Genomic DNA, 12,659 nt, shown 5'->3' on the forward strand with positions numbered 1-12,659 from the left:
GAGAACATGCCCTTTATCCTGCTCCCTGGTTAGGAAACCTAAGGGTCCTCTTTTTTTCTTGCGCACTGATTGTCAACGGGTGGTAATGGAGATTTCCAGATGACAGCTATAGATTTGATATCCAGTAGCAGTTCAGTACCATAAGGGGGTGGAGGAAAGTGTTAAAGGGAACAGAAAAGCAGAAGGTGACTCTTTGAAGATTTGGAATTGAAAAGAACTGCATATAATATCACTTGCTCTCTTGTAAGTCTTAGCTAAAATATTGTCTTTTGGTGTCATGGATTATGTTTATATCAGTATGACATATATGTGGTAATTTCTTGGATCTGAACTTCCTATTTATCTAGCAAGCTAAATGTCTGTTTTGCATGGCCATCCTTTCAGACTGTGTACTTCTGAGCAAAAATTGAAAACCAAGTCTTTTTCAAGTGGTTTGTGAGAAAGCTGAAAAACTGCAAAAAAAAAAATTCTTTTTAAAAACACATAGTTGATAAATGGTTACTGTTAATACATATGGTAGGTACTGTCTATAAGAATAAGGTACCAGCACAAAACCAATATTTTAATGTATGCATTTATCCTCCATTTAAAGTCTTGATCTAGCTAAACTTCATGAATACTGTTTTTAGCTCTCCAGTAAGAGCTAGAGGCTAGGAAGAGGAAGACTTTCACAGTCCCAGTCCTTTCCAAGCTGAAAAAGAGTTCAAGGAATGTTACTAAATAAGATATAGTACCCATGCATAATTAGGTTGTTTTTAAGAAGACAAGGAGTATTTAGTAATTCTTCATGAAAAATATTCAGAGAACTGTAAGCATAACATGGAAAGAAGTATGTTTCTTCTGTGTGTGCTTCTGTCAACACATAAATAAAAGCAGGATGTAACAAGTTTTAAAATACCTGTTTATTATTTTTTGTGAGGTTTTCAAGTTCCCAGTATTTTTATTTCTGGATACATTGTACCAGTCAGCTGTTAATTGTGTAGAAAGCAAGGATAATGTTGTTATGAGGCTGTTAGTTAGGCCAGGAGTAGAGACTGATTCATACTACTGGAAAAGGTGGTAGTAATTAACGTCCATGTAATATTTAGCAGTCTGACAGTCTCAATTGGACTATAAAGTTTTGTTTAAATAACATAATGTTCTTAGATAACAGCTGTTTCTTCTTACTGCTGCAGAAAGGGACATGAGAAATATTATTTGGTTACATTTCACGATGCCTATAGAAATACTGAGTTTTTCTTGTTACAGAACTATCTTCTGGGGAAAAAAGAAACCTCTGAGATGGCAGACAGAAATAAAGAGGTGCTGCTAGAGGTAAGAATTCCAAAATAAAAAGGACGTAATAGTCATACCAGTGTTTGAAGTTAAACTCTAAAAGGTTGTGGTTATTGAAATACATGAACGGAGCTGAATGTAGTTCTGGGGAAATGGAATGGAATGTGTTGCATTCGAGATAAATGGCTAATCTAATGTTACCGTTTCATATAAAATCGGTTAATAAAAATGTGTCCTTATTTTGTTTGGTAACCAAAGTGAGGTTACCTCTAACTGTGGCTAAACACAGTCAAAACTTGTATTTATCTGAGGTGGTAGAAATATTTTTTTAAAACTAGTTCTCTCCAAATTGTTATTCTCTACAAAATTCTATAGCACTGTTTCACTGAAGAGTCTGTGTTAGTATTTTAAATTTTGTTAGTAAGAAAAGCAGTTAAAAATAGTTTCATTTACATTTCAAAATAAACCACGAAAAATTAAATTTAAAAAATGAGTGACAGAAAAGGAAGTTATTTAATATTGAACACATTAAATAGTTTACAGAACTGAGGACAACAGAAAAAGTAAGTGTGGAGCAAATAAAGCAAGCAGTACAAATAGTATCTATAAGCTAAAACCAGAATGGTTTTGTGACATTTTTGTAGAGACATACCCATGCTTCCACTTTATTTCCGGAATAATGATTATGATTTCAATTGTTACACAAAAGTAAATATTTTCAATATTTAATTTTTGATCATACTTAATAATACAATTACTCTTAGGAGTAGCATATTGCAGACTTTTAGTCTATTAGTACTACAGATTTTAATAAGTGATTATGTGAAAGTATTCAAAAAGCTGTATCAAAAAGTTGTTTGGAGCCACAACATGCAGAAGGTTGTAATGCTGTCTAATTCTACCTGTCTTCTAGGATTCCTCATAAATCTCTGTTCTGTGTATTAGTCTGGAGTGTATTTAATGCATTTTTCTTTCTGCTGTTAGCTTTTTATAAATAGAACTTTAACAGGAAATGTAGTATTGGCATTAGTAGCAACAAGTACTCAAGTAATGGATGCATATGTAGTTAGGTTTTGTGTATATGTAGACTTATGAGGCTTTATCTATAAGGTGACCTCATGGCTCTAAGGCCAGTAAAGCTCTTGGGAGGATATTTCTGATAAGCAGTGGTTAGAAAATCTTTACAGTAGCTACTAATATTTCTGTTGAGAAAATGCTAAGATCCTGTACGGTATTTGTCTGATTTACATTAGACTTTCTGCATGTAATCTCTGGGTCATGTTATTGCATGGAGAAAGTACTTGTTGTGTATGCATTTCTTAGATAAAGAATTTCAGAATTTCAATCATTGAAAAAAGACCTGCATGCAGTATGTTCTCTTTCTGTCTCTTCCCAAACCACTGTGTGTTCATCTGCAGGAGTGTTTCTGTGGAAGTTCTGTAACTGTGCCAGAAATTGAGGGAGTTTTGTGGCTGAAAGAGGATGGTAAGAAGTCTTGGAAGAAACGTTACTTTCTTCTTCGAGCTTCTGGAATCTATTATGTCCCTAAAGGGAAGGCAAAGGTATGCTATTCTAAAGCAATTTCTCCGAGTTGTTTATTGCTGGTAAATCATTTGTGCACAAGCGTCAGCCTCAGAGTTTGGCTTAGCTATGCCCTGACCAGAGCCACATCCCTAAAGTAACACTGCAGCTTTATCATGGAAGAAAATTATAAATTTACTTTAAATTACTGTGGTGGCACTTGATGTAAATTGTCTAACCCCAAATTTCATGACAACAGGGGTCTGCTCTTTGAGTGAGTTCAGGCTTAGGTGGTCAGAAACACCGAAGAAAAAGGATTGGTGGAGTTAAGAGACTGTCTTTTCTCAAGTAGAATTCAGATGAAGGACCAAATTGCACTGCAAGTTCTGGTCATAAAATATCAAGACCCAACTTCACAATCAATATGCATAACTTTATTGGGTTTAATTATTTCATATAAATGGGATTCTTTTTTGGACCAATTTGTGGTACATTTTTTGAAATTGGTAAATATCGTTCAGTGTCATTTACTACTGTTCTGTATGTTTCGATAATGAAAAGGAAATAGAAAGCTGCTACAAATGCATTATAGCTTCAAGGCTGAACTCCTGCAAGTTCAAGTCATCCACGAATCTGTGGGTCTTGGCAGCATGAACTGGTTTGCAGCACAGGGAGTTTGCTTCCCCCATAGCTGTCAATGGAGAGAAAATCGTCCCTGTGCTCTCCCAGTGCATCAGCTCCCTTTTAGACTTTAATACATCTCAAACGTTCTCTCTATAGCCTTTTACTTCATTAAAGCAATCTATATGCAAGATATCCTGTTGAAATTCTGTGCCCTACAATCACTGCCAAACATCATAAGAAGTATACTTATGGTCAGATTGGAATTTGGGGACCTTGCTTATTACTAAGATGAAATATAACAAGCAGCTGTTAAAGTTTCTGATCAAATCAGTCCTATTTGCTCTCTCCTGATACCAACTCTGAATAATCATTAGCAGCCTGCTGTAAAATGTGGTCAGAAGGCAAAATATAAATAAAACACACACACACATAAAAATGGACTGAATTTGAAGAAGAATAACCTTGTTAAAAGAATAAATGTCTGATGCAAGAGTTTACACATGGCTGTATCCCTTTTTTGTATTGTTAGTATTTAAATCAGATTGAAACTAATATTAGACTGTAACTAGACTTTATATTAGTATTGAATCTTAACACTAGACTGATTTTTTCAGTGTGCGTGCTTTTCTTAAAAGGATATTTTGTAAATGAGTATTTTTGTATTTAATAGGTCTCGCGGGATCTTGTATGCTTTCTACAGCTAGATCATGTCAACGTTTACTATGGACAAGACTATCGGAACAAATACAAAGCACCCACAGACTATTGTTTAGTGCTGAAGGTAACTTGTTAATTGTTTTAAAACTCCTACCACTAGAAATAGCAATTTAAGAGCTTCAGACATTTCCACACTAGTCTTAGTTCCTTGTAATAAGTACAGAGAACAACAGAAGAATGGTGTTACTGGGTTCATCTAGCATTCTTGGTTTCTCTGACAGTGGCCTTTCTTTATAAGCTGCTTAGGGAAAAATTAGAAGTACACAACAGTCTGGCAGAGATACTTAGCAGAATACTTTTTCAGCCTTTAGAAATTTAGGGAGTCATGGAGTGGATCTCAGTTATTCTGTTTTGGAACCCCAAGAAACCTTTAGCATAAACCTTATATGTTCTTTTACTTCTTCTGATCCATCAGTTGCTTTCCATTTTATTTTTCCTAGTTCTTGTATTGGTAAGTGAACAGTTGCTTGTTCTCCATGCTCTTTGTGACTTCGTAAACATTTTCATATTGCCCTGAATTGCCTTACTTCCAGACTGAGTCCTGGTCTATTTAATTGTTTTTTGTTGGTGGTGGTTTTTTTGTTTGTTTGTTTGTTTTTTACTATAAAATATAACACTAAAATCTTTCTTTGGAAACTGTATGCCTTACAACAGTTCGGATTCAGTGGAAGTGCTCCTTGAAGCACTAATGTCAGGGAGTTCCTGTCTTCTCAGAGCATAGGTCCAGAGTTGTGCAGAAATCAATACTGTGAGTGTCAAGGCTACCTATATTGCCCAATCAGAGGGAAAGGGGATGCTATAAAGGAAGAAACTTCAGTGTATAAAGGACAAATAGAACAAGTAGAAAAAATGTTACAAAAGTAATGACCTGATCTTAAACGGTGGGATTTGAGTGCTTTCAGTTATTTTAAATTGCATCAACTCATCTCCCGGTCTCTCTTGACTCCTGCACGTTTCTCAAAATGGTGTTAGTTCTTGCAAGATAGCTAGCTACAAAGCTTTTTAAAAACAGATTTTCACAGTATGTTCATAGCAAATAAAGTGTTTTCATGGATTTGAAAATGGTGCAAGTAATGAGATAGTTACAGTTGTGCTTAAAATTTTCATTTGAACTTTTATCTTCCCTAATTCCCATCTCTTGCGGTGTTATGCATGTCAGTACATTAGAATGTTTTATGTGCCTGGAACGTGTGGCTGCCTATATATGGTGTGAAAGAAGGATTTCATTTTTCAACAGACAGGGCAATATGTGTTTGGGCCCACTGAGAGGTAGAATCATAGAATCATTTAGGTTGGAAAAGATCTCTAAGATCAGCAAGTCTAACCGTTAACCTAGCACTGCCAAGTCTATCACTAAGCCATGTTCCTAAGTATCAAATCTACACATCTTTTAAATACATCTAGGGATGGTGACACAACCAATTCCCTGGGCAGCCTATTCAAATGCTTTACCACACTTTCAGTGAAGAAATTTTTCCTAATATCCAACCTAAACCTCCTGTGGCAACTTGAGGTTTCCCATGAACCTCCTTTTCTCTAGGTTAAATAACCCCAGGTAGATTGGATATCTAATATGGAACATGAGATTAAGAGAAAAAGCATAAAACTGAAATTGGAAGTATATTCTCTGGTCTTGTAAGTCCTTGGCACAGTTAACTGAAGACAATTAAAGGCAAAAATACCTGTGTTTGTAGGTATTAGGTTACTTAACTAAATTGTTTTCTTCTGCTTGCTTGTCACTTTCTATCCATGTCATTTTGACAGGTTAAAATGGATATTTTTTTTCAAACTTGTTGATCACCCAGAGTAAATCAAACTAAGTCTTATCTTAGTAGATTTAAAAAATATATATATTGCCATTCTGAGTGTAAGGGAAGGCATGGAAATGTTGAAGTCAAAATGTAACATGTCTAAGTTTTCCTTTATTGTTTAAGTAGATTCATGTCATAAAGTTAGTTGGCTAACTTATACAAAATGAAGCTATATTTTTAGTGTGGAACTGACGAATCACCAATTACATTGAGTTCTGCTTTCCTCAATTCTCAATGTGCTAAATCAGTGTTTTATATCAGTATCAACAAAATAGAAGCCATGCAATTTTTTTTTTGTATACACAATTGATTTTGTGTGTTACACAATGTGTATGTGAAAGAGATCAGTTATGAAAAACAAAAACAGTGATCTAAAGTCATAGTGAAGTTAGTTATATATATTCTGGTTATGGAGATAAATGTGTTCATGTTCATTTTGAAACGATTGTGTTTGGAAGACGTAGCAAGAGAAAACAGTCTGAAAAGAGATTAAAAGTTCTTTGATATATATTTAAAACAGTCTCCAGTAAAACTGAAATGCCTATGAACATCTAGCAAAACTCTATTGCTGGTCTATAAGCTAATACAGGATAATAATAAGTTGAGTATTCACAGTTGCCATGACAGCTCTGTGACATGTAACTTCTGCAGCACAGACAGCAAACAACTGAGTAATCCATCCAGAGTGATTTCCATTGTTTGATTTAAAAAAAAAATTAAAATCTATTTCTTCTGTATTTATAAATACAATATTTTTTCCTTTTCTACATGCAACTGGGAGCAGCGAGTATTTTAAATGACAGCCGTGTATCAGTAGGACAGGGATCTTGAAGGCTCTACAAGCTGAGAACAGAATTGTGCTCACAGTATGTCATTTGTGGGATCTCACTCAAGCCATGCAAAAGCAGAGTAGAGTATGTTTGCTTTCTGACAGCGTGTTTTGGTGAGAGGAAGCTAAAACAGTTGTCTCCCTCAGGTGGTGATTTAGTCCATAGACCACTAAAGGAGACAACTCTTCACACTTTGACTATCCCTTGCTTGCAGTTTTTACAAGCTGACACTGTTCTGGCTGCTTGGCTTGAGAGTATAAATACTTCTAAAGAGTCTTAGGGATGCAGAAAGCTCTGTAGGTACATAGAAAGTACAGCACTAAAATACTCAAGAGTCGCCCTTTGCTAGTGTTTCAAACCTTAAGTCAGTGTTTGCTGGACATGCTGCCAATTTGTGTGTAAAGCAGTCCCCCCACCTCCTGAAATACTCTCAAACATTTGTAAATGGGTCCAAAGTATGCACTACCATGCAAGAGCTTCCAGCAATAAATTTGTCTGTATAAAACTCAGAAGATAAATGGCTTTCCTTATATTCCTAGCTATTAAAATATCGGTGGGGATTAACATTTTTTTCTGCAGCATCCTCAGATCCAGAAGAAATCCCAGTATATCAAGTATCTTTGTTGTGACGATGTAAGAACTCTACACCAATGGATCAATGGCATCCGCATTGCTAAGGTAACCTCCTCTAGCCAGTCTTGCACTGTTGTCATGACTTGTTGTCATTATCTGTTTGAAACCATTTATAGTTATTTGGCAAAATACATGCTAAATCCAAATTCCTTTTATTTAACTATTCTGAATGTGAACTATACAATATTTCTTCTTACATCCCTCATTCCCTAAAAAAATTGGACCCTTCCATTTCTGCCGTACTTTTTTGTCACGTGACATAATTCTGACTGACATCTGTGCTAGATTTCAGCCGACTCTCTTACAGACATTAAAAAGAAGGCTTGTGGGAAGAGATGAGACTTCGGGTTTGACAGAGTTTTTTCTAAGATCCCCAGGTTGTCTTAGTTTATTTGTTGGCCCATTTCTTGCATTTATCTGGGTGGTTTGATGCAGTCTCTTCTAGCATAAAGAAACTGTTTTTATTTCTTTTAGCAATTCACTAATAAAAAGGCAAAAGATTGGGAGGAGGAAGTTGCCACTGCTGCTAAATGAAAGAAAAAGAAATTTGCACTGATCTAATTTTGTGTGAGCTCCTTTACATAGAGCCTGCTTTTTTATCTCTGGGGAAAAAGAAGGTGGAATAGAGAAGCCGGAGGTGGAGATCAACAGTCTGAAAAGGGTACACAGCCTGTATAGTTGTTACATTTGTTTGTCATTTTGCTTAGTATGGGAAGCAACTGTACATGAATTATCAGGAAGCACTGAAGAGAACAGAATCGGCATATGACTGGACTTCCTTGTCTAGCTCCAGTATCAAGTCAGGCTCCAGCTCATCTAGTTTGCCAGGTAATAATGTGATCTGTCTCATAATGGAATGGAAAGACTTAACTACCTTTTTTATTCACAGTTATTTGGAGACTGCAGGAGAGGCTATTGCAGGAAATGGACTATATTAATCCAAAAACCTTTATTACTTCTAGTGGTGTGTGTTTTCAGAACATACCGTACTTTCTCATTCACTTCCAAAAGAGAATATTTTTCTGATACCAAGAGGAACTTCATTTCAAATTCCTGATGCTGCTGTCTTCATCTATTTGAAAAAAAGAAATCAAGGTCCCTATTTTAACGATGTAAACTGCTTTTGTTAACTGAAATATTTGAAATTGGCAATTGGGAAATAATCCCTGCCCATAGGCAAAGATCCAGACAATCTCTTGAGAGACAAACTGTGAAAATAGTGGTTCTGCTCCTTTGTCAAATTTGTTGTGCCTGCATGAGTATGGTCTTTTTGCTCTGTTGTGTTGTCCAGACAGCAGTCTTCAGTGGGCTGGCTGTGAGCTGGAGCTTGTGCAGTCGTTAGTGGGAACAATGTTATTTGATGGGATAACACATTTAACAAGCGTGACCAATAAATGTCACACAGACTTGCATTATAAGCACACTAGCTCTAATCTTACATTTAGAAATGTAAACTGTTTCTTTGCTTTTTTTTAAACAGAATCTCAATCAAATCATTCTAATCAGTCTGACAGTGGAGTTTCTGACACCCAGCCAACTGGACATGTCCGTTCCCAAAGTATTGTCAGCTCCATGTTCTCTGAGGCCTGGAAGCGAGGCACTCAACTGGAGGAATCCAGCAAGGTAACAAGAAGACTTTAGTTTGAGAACCAACACCCAACAAAATGCACAAGACAGAGTGTTACCTCTTCCACCTCTGTCTGGAATGGGATGGATTTTTTTCTCTTTATTACTTTATTACTCTATATTATTTGCATACACTGCTGCATACGTTTTTTTTCAGGAATCACTTTTTCAGGGAGTTCAGACATGAAACCTTCTGCTCTTGTTTTTATTAGTGTGCACAGAACCCCCCTGGTGTTTGAAGGCATGAGACAGTCCTTCCCAAGAATCCTATTAATAAGTGTTGAGTAAAGACCAAATAAAAAGATCAGCTGTTAATAAGCTGATGAATTAAATTAATTTATTAAGATCTTTCTTCAGTTAACCAGTCACATTTTTCCATTGTAAAGATGTAAATGACAGATCTGGAGGCAGGTACACCTATTTAAGACATGCTCTAATGTTTTTATTCCAATGGTTGCTATTGTATTCTGTGGAAATGGAAGCAGTAAACATAGACATGGTTAAAGCAGAAGTACTAAAATTGAAAGTAATTGTGGATTGAGACAGATTTGATATCTGCTGTTGCTGGTAGAGAGTTACAAAAGATAGTAACCCATCGACTCCGAGAGTCTGTGGTGGTTTGGTTAGTTTTATGTCTGGTAGTTGGCTGGTGTAGTTCTTGGGGAGTACCTGCACACGCAGCGGAACCACCACTTTAGCTGGTTGGTTGTCAAGCTTAAAGGAATTTCCAGGTTCCTGAACAGCCATGATACAGGTATTAACTGCAGCAGTTACGTGTGGAAGTGTATTGGCAGGATGCTGTGGGAAGCCATCTTCTCTCCTGTCAGTCTCAAATCTTTCCCAAACTGCAGGTTCAAGCTAGATAGAGAAGGAAGATTTTTAAAAAGAAAACCATGGGTCACTACACCTCATATTGGTGCATCAGATAAATAACTAGAAATAAGACGCAACATCACATTTTCAAATAAAAAAGCACAGGTGGCACAATGTGAAAACTGACTTGGCTCTGTTCTTTGGGATTTGTAACTTTTCTGCAGTGCCTGCTGGCTTGGAAATCATCTGATTGTAATAGTGATGTAGTACTTGGCCCAGGAACATAGCTTACTAAACTGTGATTCAAATTTTTCTACTGCATGTGTGCAACACCTGCTGCATGTTCATCAGCGGATGGCTTGTGTATGTGTACAGGGTGCATCATATCTGCAGGGACTGGGTTGATGGAAAAGACAGGGCACTCAAGTCTGTCTAGCATGTATCCAACAGAGGTGGAAGAGTACTGCTATGAGAACTGTCATGTTACTGTTTTCTGAAGTTTTGTTTTTAATGTGAACTCTTTGCTACTACACTCTGTGAACTTCTGGAGAAAATTTTGAGATTAGCACTATGGACCACAACAAGTCCATAGTGCCGCTGGCAATTGCTCATTTAAATAAACCCCCATAATTTTTATGTTATCTGATTAAAGCATTATTACAAATAAAATATTCAGACTGCTCCCTATCAAAGGCCATCCATGTTTCAAGATTTCATCCATTTGAATTCCCTTCTATGCACAAATCCATTAAAAGGTACATATCCTCACATGTTGACACAGGTGAATGGAAACTTGCAAAGACTCCAAATGAAATGAACCATGTAAAATTATGATTTGAAACTATGCTAAAAAGAATTCTGAGTAAATTGTTCACAAATTTAACTTAAGCCAAACTACTATACGTGCTTTTTTATACTGTACAGCTCTGGCCAAAGGAACATAAATGCTCAATAAATTAGGCTGGTAGGGGCAAATGTTAAACTGTGGCAAGAAAGGAAACAACATTATTGATATAATTGGTATATTATTATATATATTAGTATTATTGATGTAATTTCCCAAAATGCTGCTGTTTGCCCAAAGAATATTTTATTCACTTGTTCACATTCATCACAGCTGGACAGTGAAAATGTCATGTCTTGTTTTCTTGTTAGGTTTTAAAAATGTTCTTTTAAATAGGGTAATACAACAGGTGTCAGAATGCGTGCTCACTGTGTGTGCTTTACGTGACAAGGAATAAGGGACAGTTCCCTGTTCAAGACTCTCTAAAGTCTTGCCATTCAGGGATAGCTGTTCTTTTATGCGTCAGTCTCCCTCTCTCGCTGTTGATGCCGCTTTTATTTTTTCCTGTTGCCTTTTGCTGTCTCAGGTGTCAAAAGTGAAGGTCAGCACACCCGTGGTGCCTTATACAGGGCAGAACTAAGGTCAGGGGATGTTACTTGTAAATTCATTAACTTGGGTGATTGGGAGAATGGTAATTGCAGACTAACATATGCAAGAGATCAAGATCTCTCCCTGTTTCGTTATGTGAACACGTTGATGAAGCTCGAGAACTTTGTTACACTCCTGCCTCACAGACCTAACGTGACAGGTAGAGGCACACACCATGTTTGTTGTAAATTGCCCTTTGTTGTTTCTTACCCTAATCTTTTTTGTGTTGTTCCTGTGCATATAGAAACTGTGCACCTGTGTTTAAAACAAAACAATATGCAAACATTCTTATACAGCGAAAATGAACGTAATTGGGCTAACTTGTGGCAAAATATCTACTAATGAAGTGTAGGTACTGAGTGCGGTTAGTTGCCATGTTGGTATTGCATTTCTAATGCATGTTTCTAAGCTGTGCACTGTGAAGTTCACAACTTGGCTTGTAGCAAAACCACTTTGTATTAGGAAGTTGTTGATAAACTTGCGTAATGTAATTATCTTTTTAATTTTTAACATGAACGTAGGTATACAATTTTAGAGAAGCAATTTAACCTGAGCAAAACCCAGTGAGTAGATGAAAGCATTGCCTGCTGCTTTCCCATTGCTCCTTCCCTTAGACGGTTTTTCCCTGTCTTTCCTTTCTTTTTTCTGAATAACATAACAGCTGCATGCCTAGCTTTTCTTTTCTAAGCTAACTTGTGTTGCAGGTCTCTAAACATTTCCTTCTGGGGAAATTTTCCTAGGAAACCTTAGTGGTCCCTCTTTTTTGTGTTCAGTGTCAGAGCATGTGGAGAAGGACCTCAGAAATACGCCTTTGTAGAGCTTGCTCTTCATGTGTTTTAGAGCAGTTCAGGATTTCTGCACTGTGCAACACTAAGCTGTGTTAAGGCCTGCACTGACAACATAAAGGCTTGTCAGACGCTCTGGGAGGCCGTGTATGGTTTAACTTCAGTCTTACAGAGCTGAAGAGATGCCTGCAGTCTCTTGCTCTGCCCAGCGTCCTTTGTTGTGGCCATTGGCACTCTGGGGAGTGTCCTGTTTGGTTCATTATGCTTGCCCGCAGGAGGACCCATGTGTCTCACTGGGTACAGCTGCCTCTCCCACAATTTCGGCATAGCTTGCAGTAGGCCTGGTCCCGCTGATTCCTGGCAGCTCCTCTGCCAGCTTGTGTGGCCAGACTGCAGGGTTCAGGCTTGATAAGTGTGAAGAACTGTCTCTTGCTGCATTGTTTTCCTAATACTTCCTGCATGCTGTGATCTGCCACTTAATTTTTAATGACAGGCACATTTAGATCTTGACTTTATAATCTCTTTGTCTCCTTCCCTCCCTCTCTCCCTCTCTCTCTTTTTCTCCCTTTCCACTTTCACTAAAATTCCCTTC

At 37.1% G+C, this 12,659-nt stretch overlaps 1 protein-coding gene across 11 annotated transcripts in view; it reads left to right on the forward strand.

Moving 5' to 3' along the window:
• The window catches only part of RAPH1 (Ras association (RalGDS/AF-6) and pleckstrin homology domains 1), a gene marked incomplete at its 5' end in the record, with an annotated part of 94,561 nt that overhangs the window by 69,678 nt on the left and 12,224 nt on the right, over positions 1 to 12,659 (forward strand). For 10 of the 11 annotated variants that reach the window (XR_013953772.1, XR_013953773.1, XR_013953774.1 and 7 more), the window contains 6 exons: positions 1,249 to 1,314; positions 2,694 to 2,837; positions 4,091 to 4,201; positions 7,358 to 7,456; positions 8,119 to 8,239; positions 8,892 to 9,034. Coding sequence is in view for 4 of the 11 variants with exons in the window: in XM_080600327.1 (XP_080456453.1) it covers positions 1,249 to 1,314; positions 2,694 to 2,837; positions 4,091 to 4,201; positions 7,358 to 7,456; positions 8,119 to 8,239; positions 8,892 to 9,034 (684 nt within the window). Of the gene's footprint in view, positions 1 to 1,248; positions 1,315 to 2,693; positions 2,838 to 4,090; positions 4,202 to 7,357; positions 7,457 to 8,118; positions 8,240 to 8,891; positions 9,035 to 11,220; positions 12,649 to 12,659 lie in introns of those variants that run through there. The other variant, XM_080600325.1, reaches the window with a different exon arrangement.

This window comes from Anser brachyrhynchus, assembly GCF_964034855.1.
Source record: "Anser brachyrhynchus genome assembly, chromosome: 7".
NCBI lineage: Eukaryota > Metazoa > Chordata > Aves > Anseriformes > Anatidae > Anser > Anser brachyrhynchus.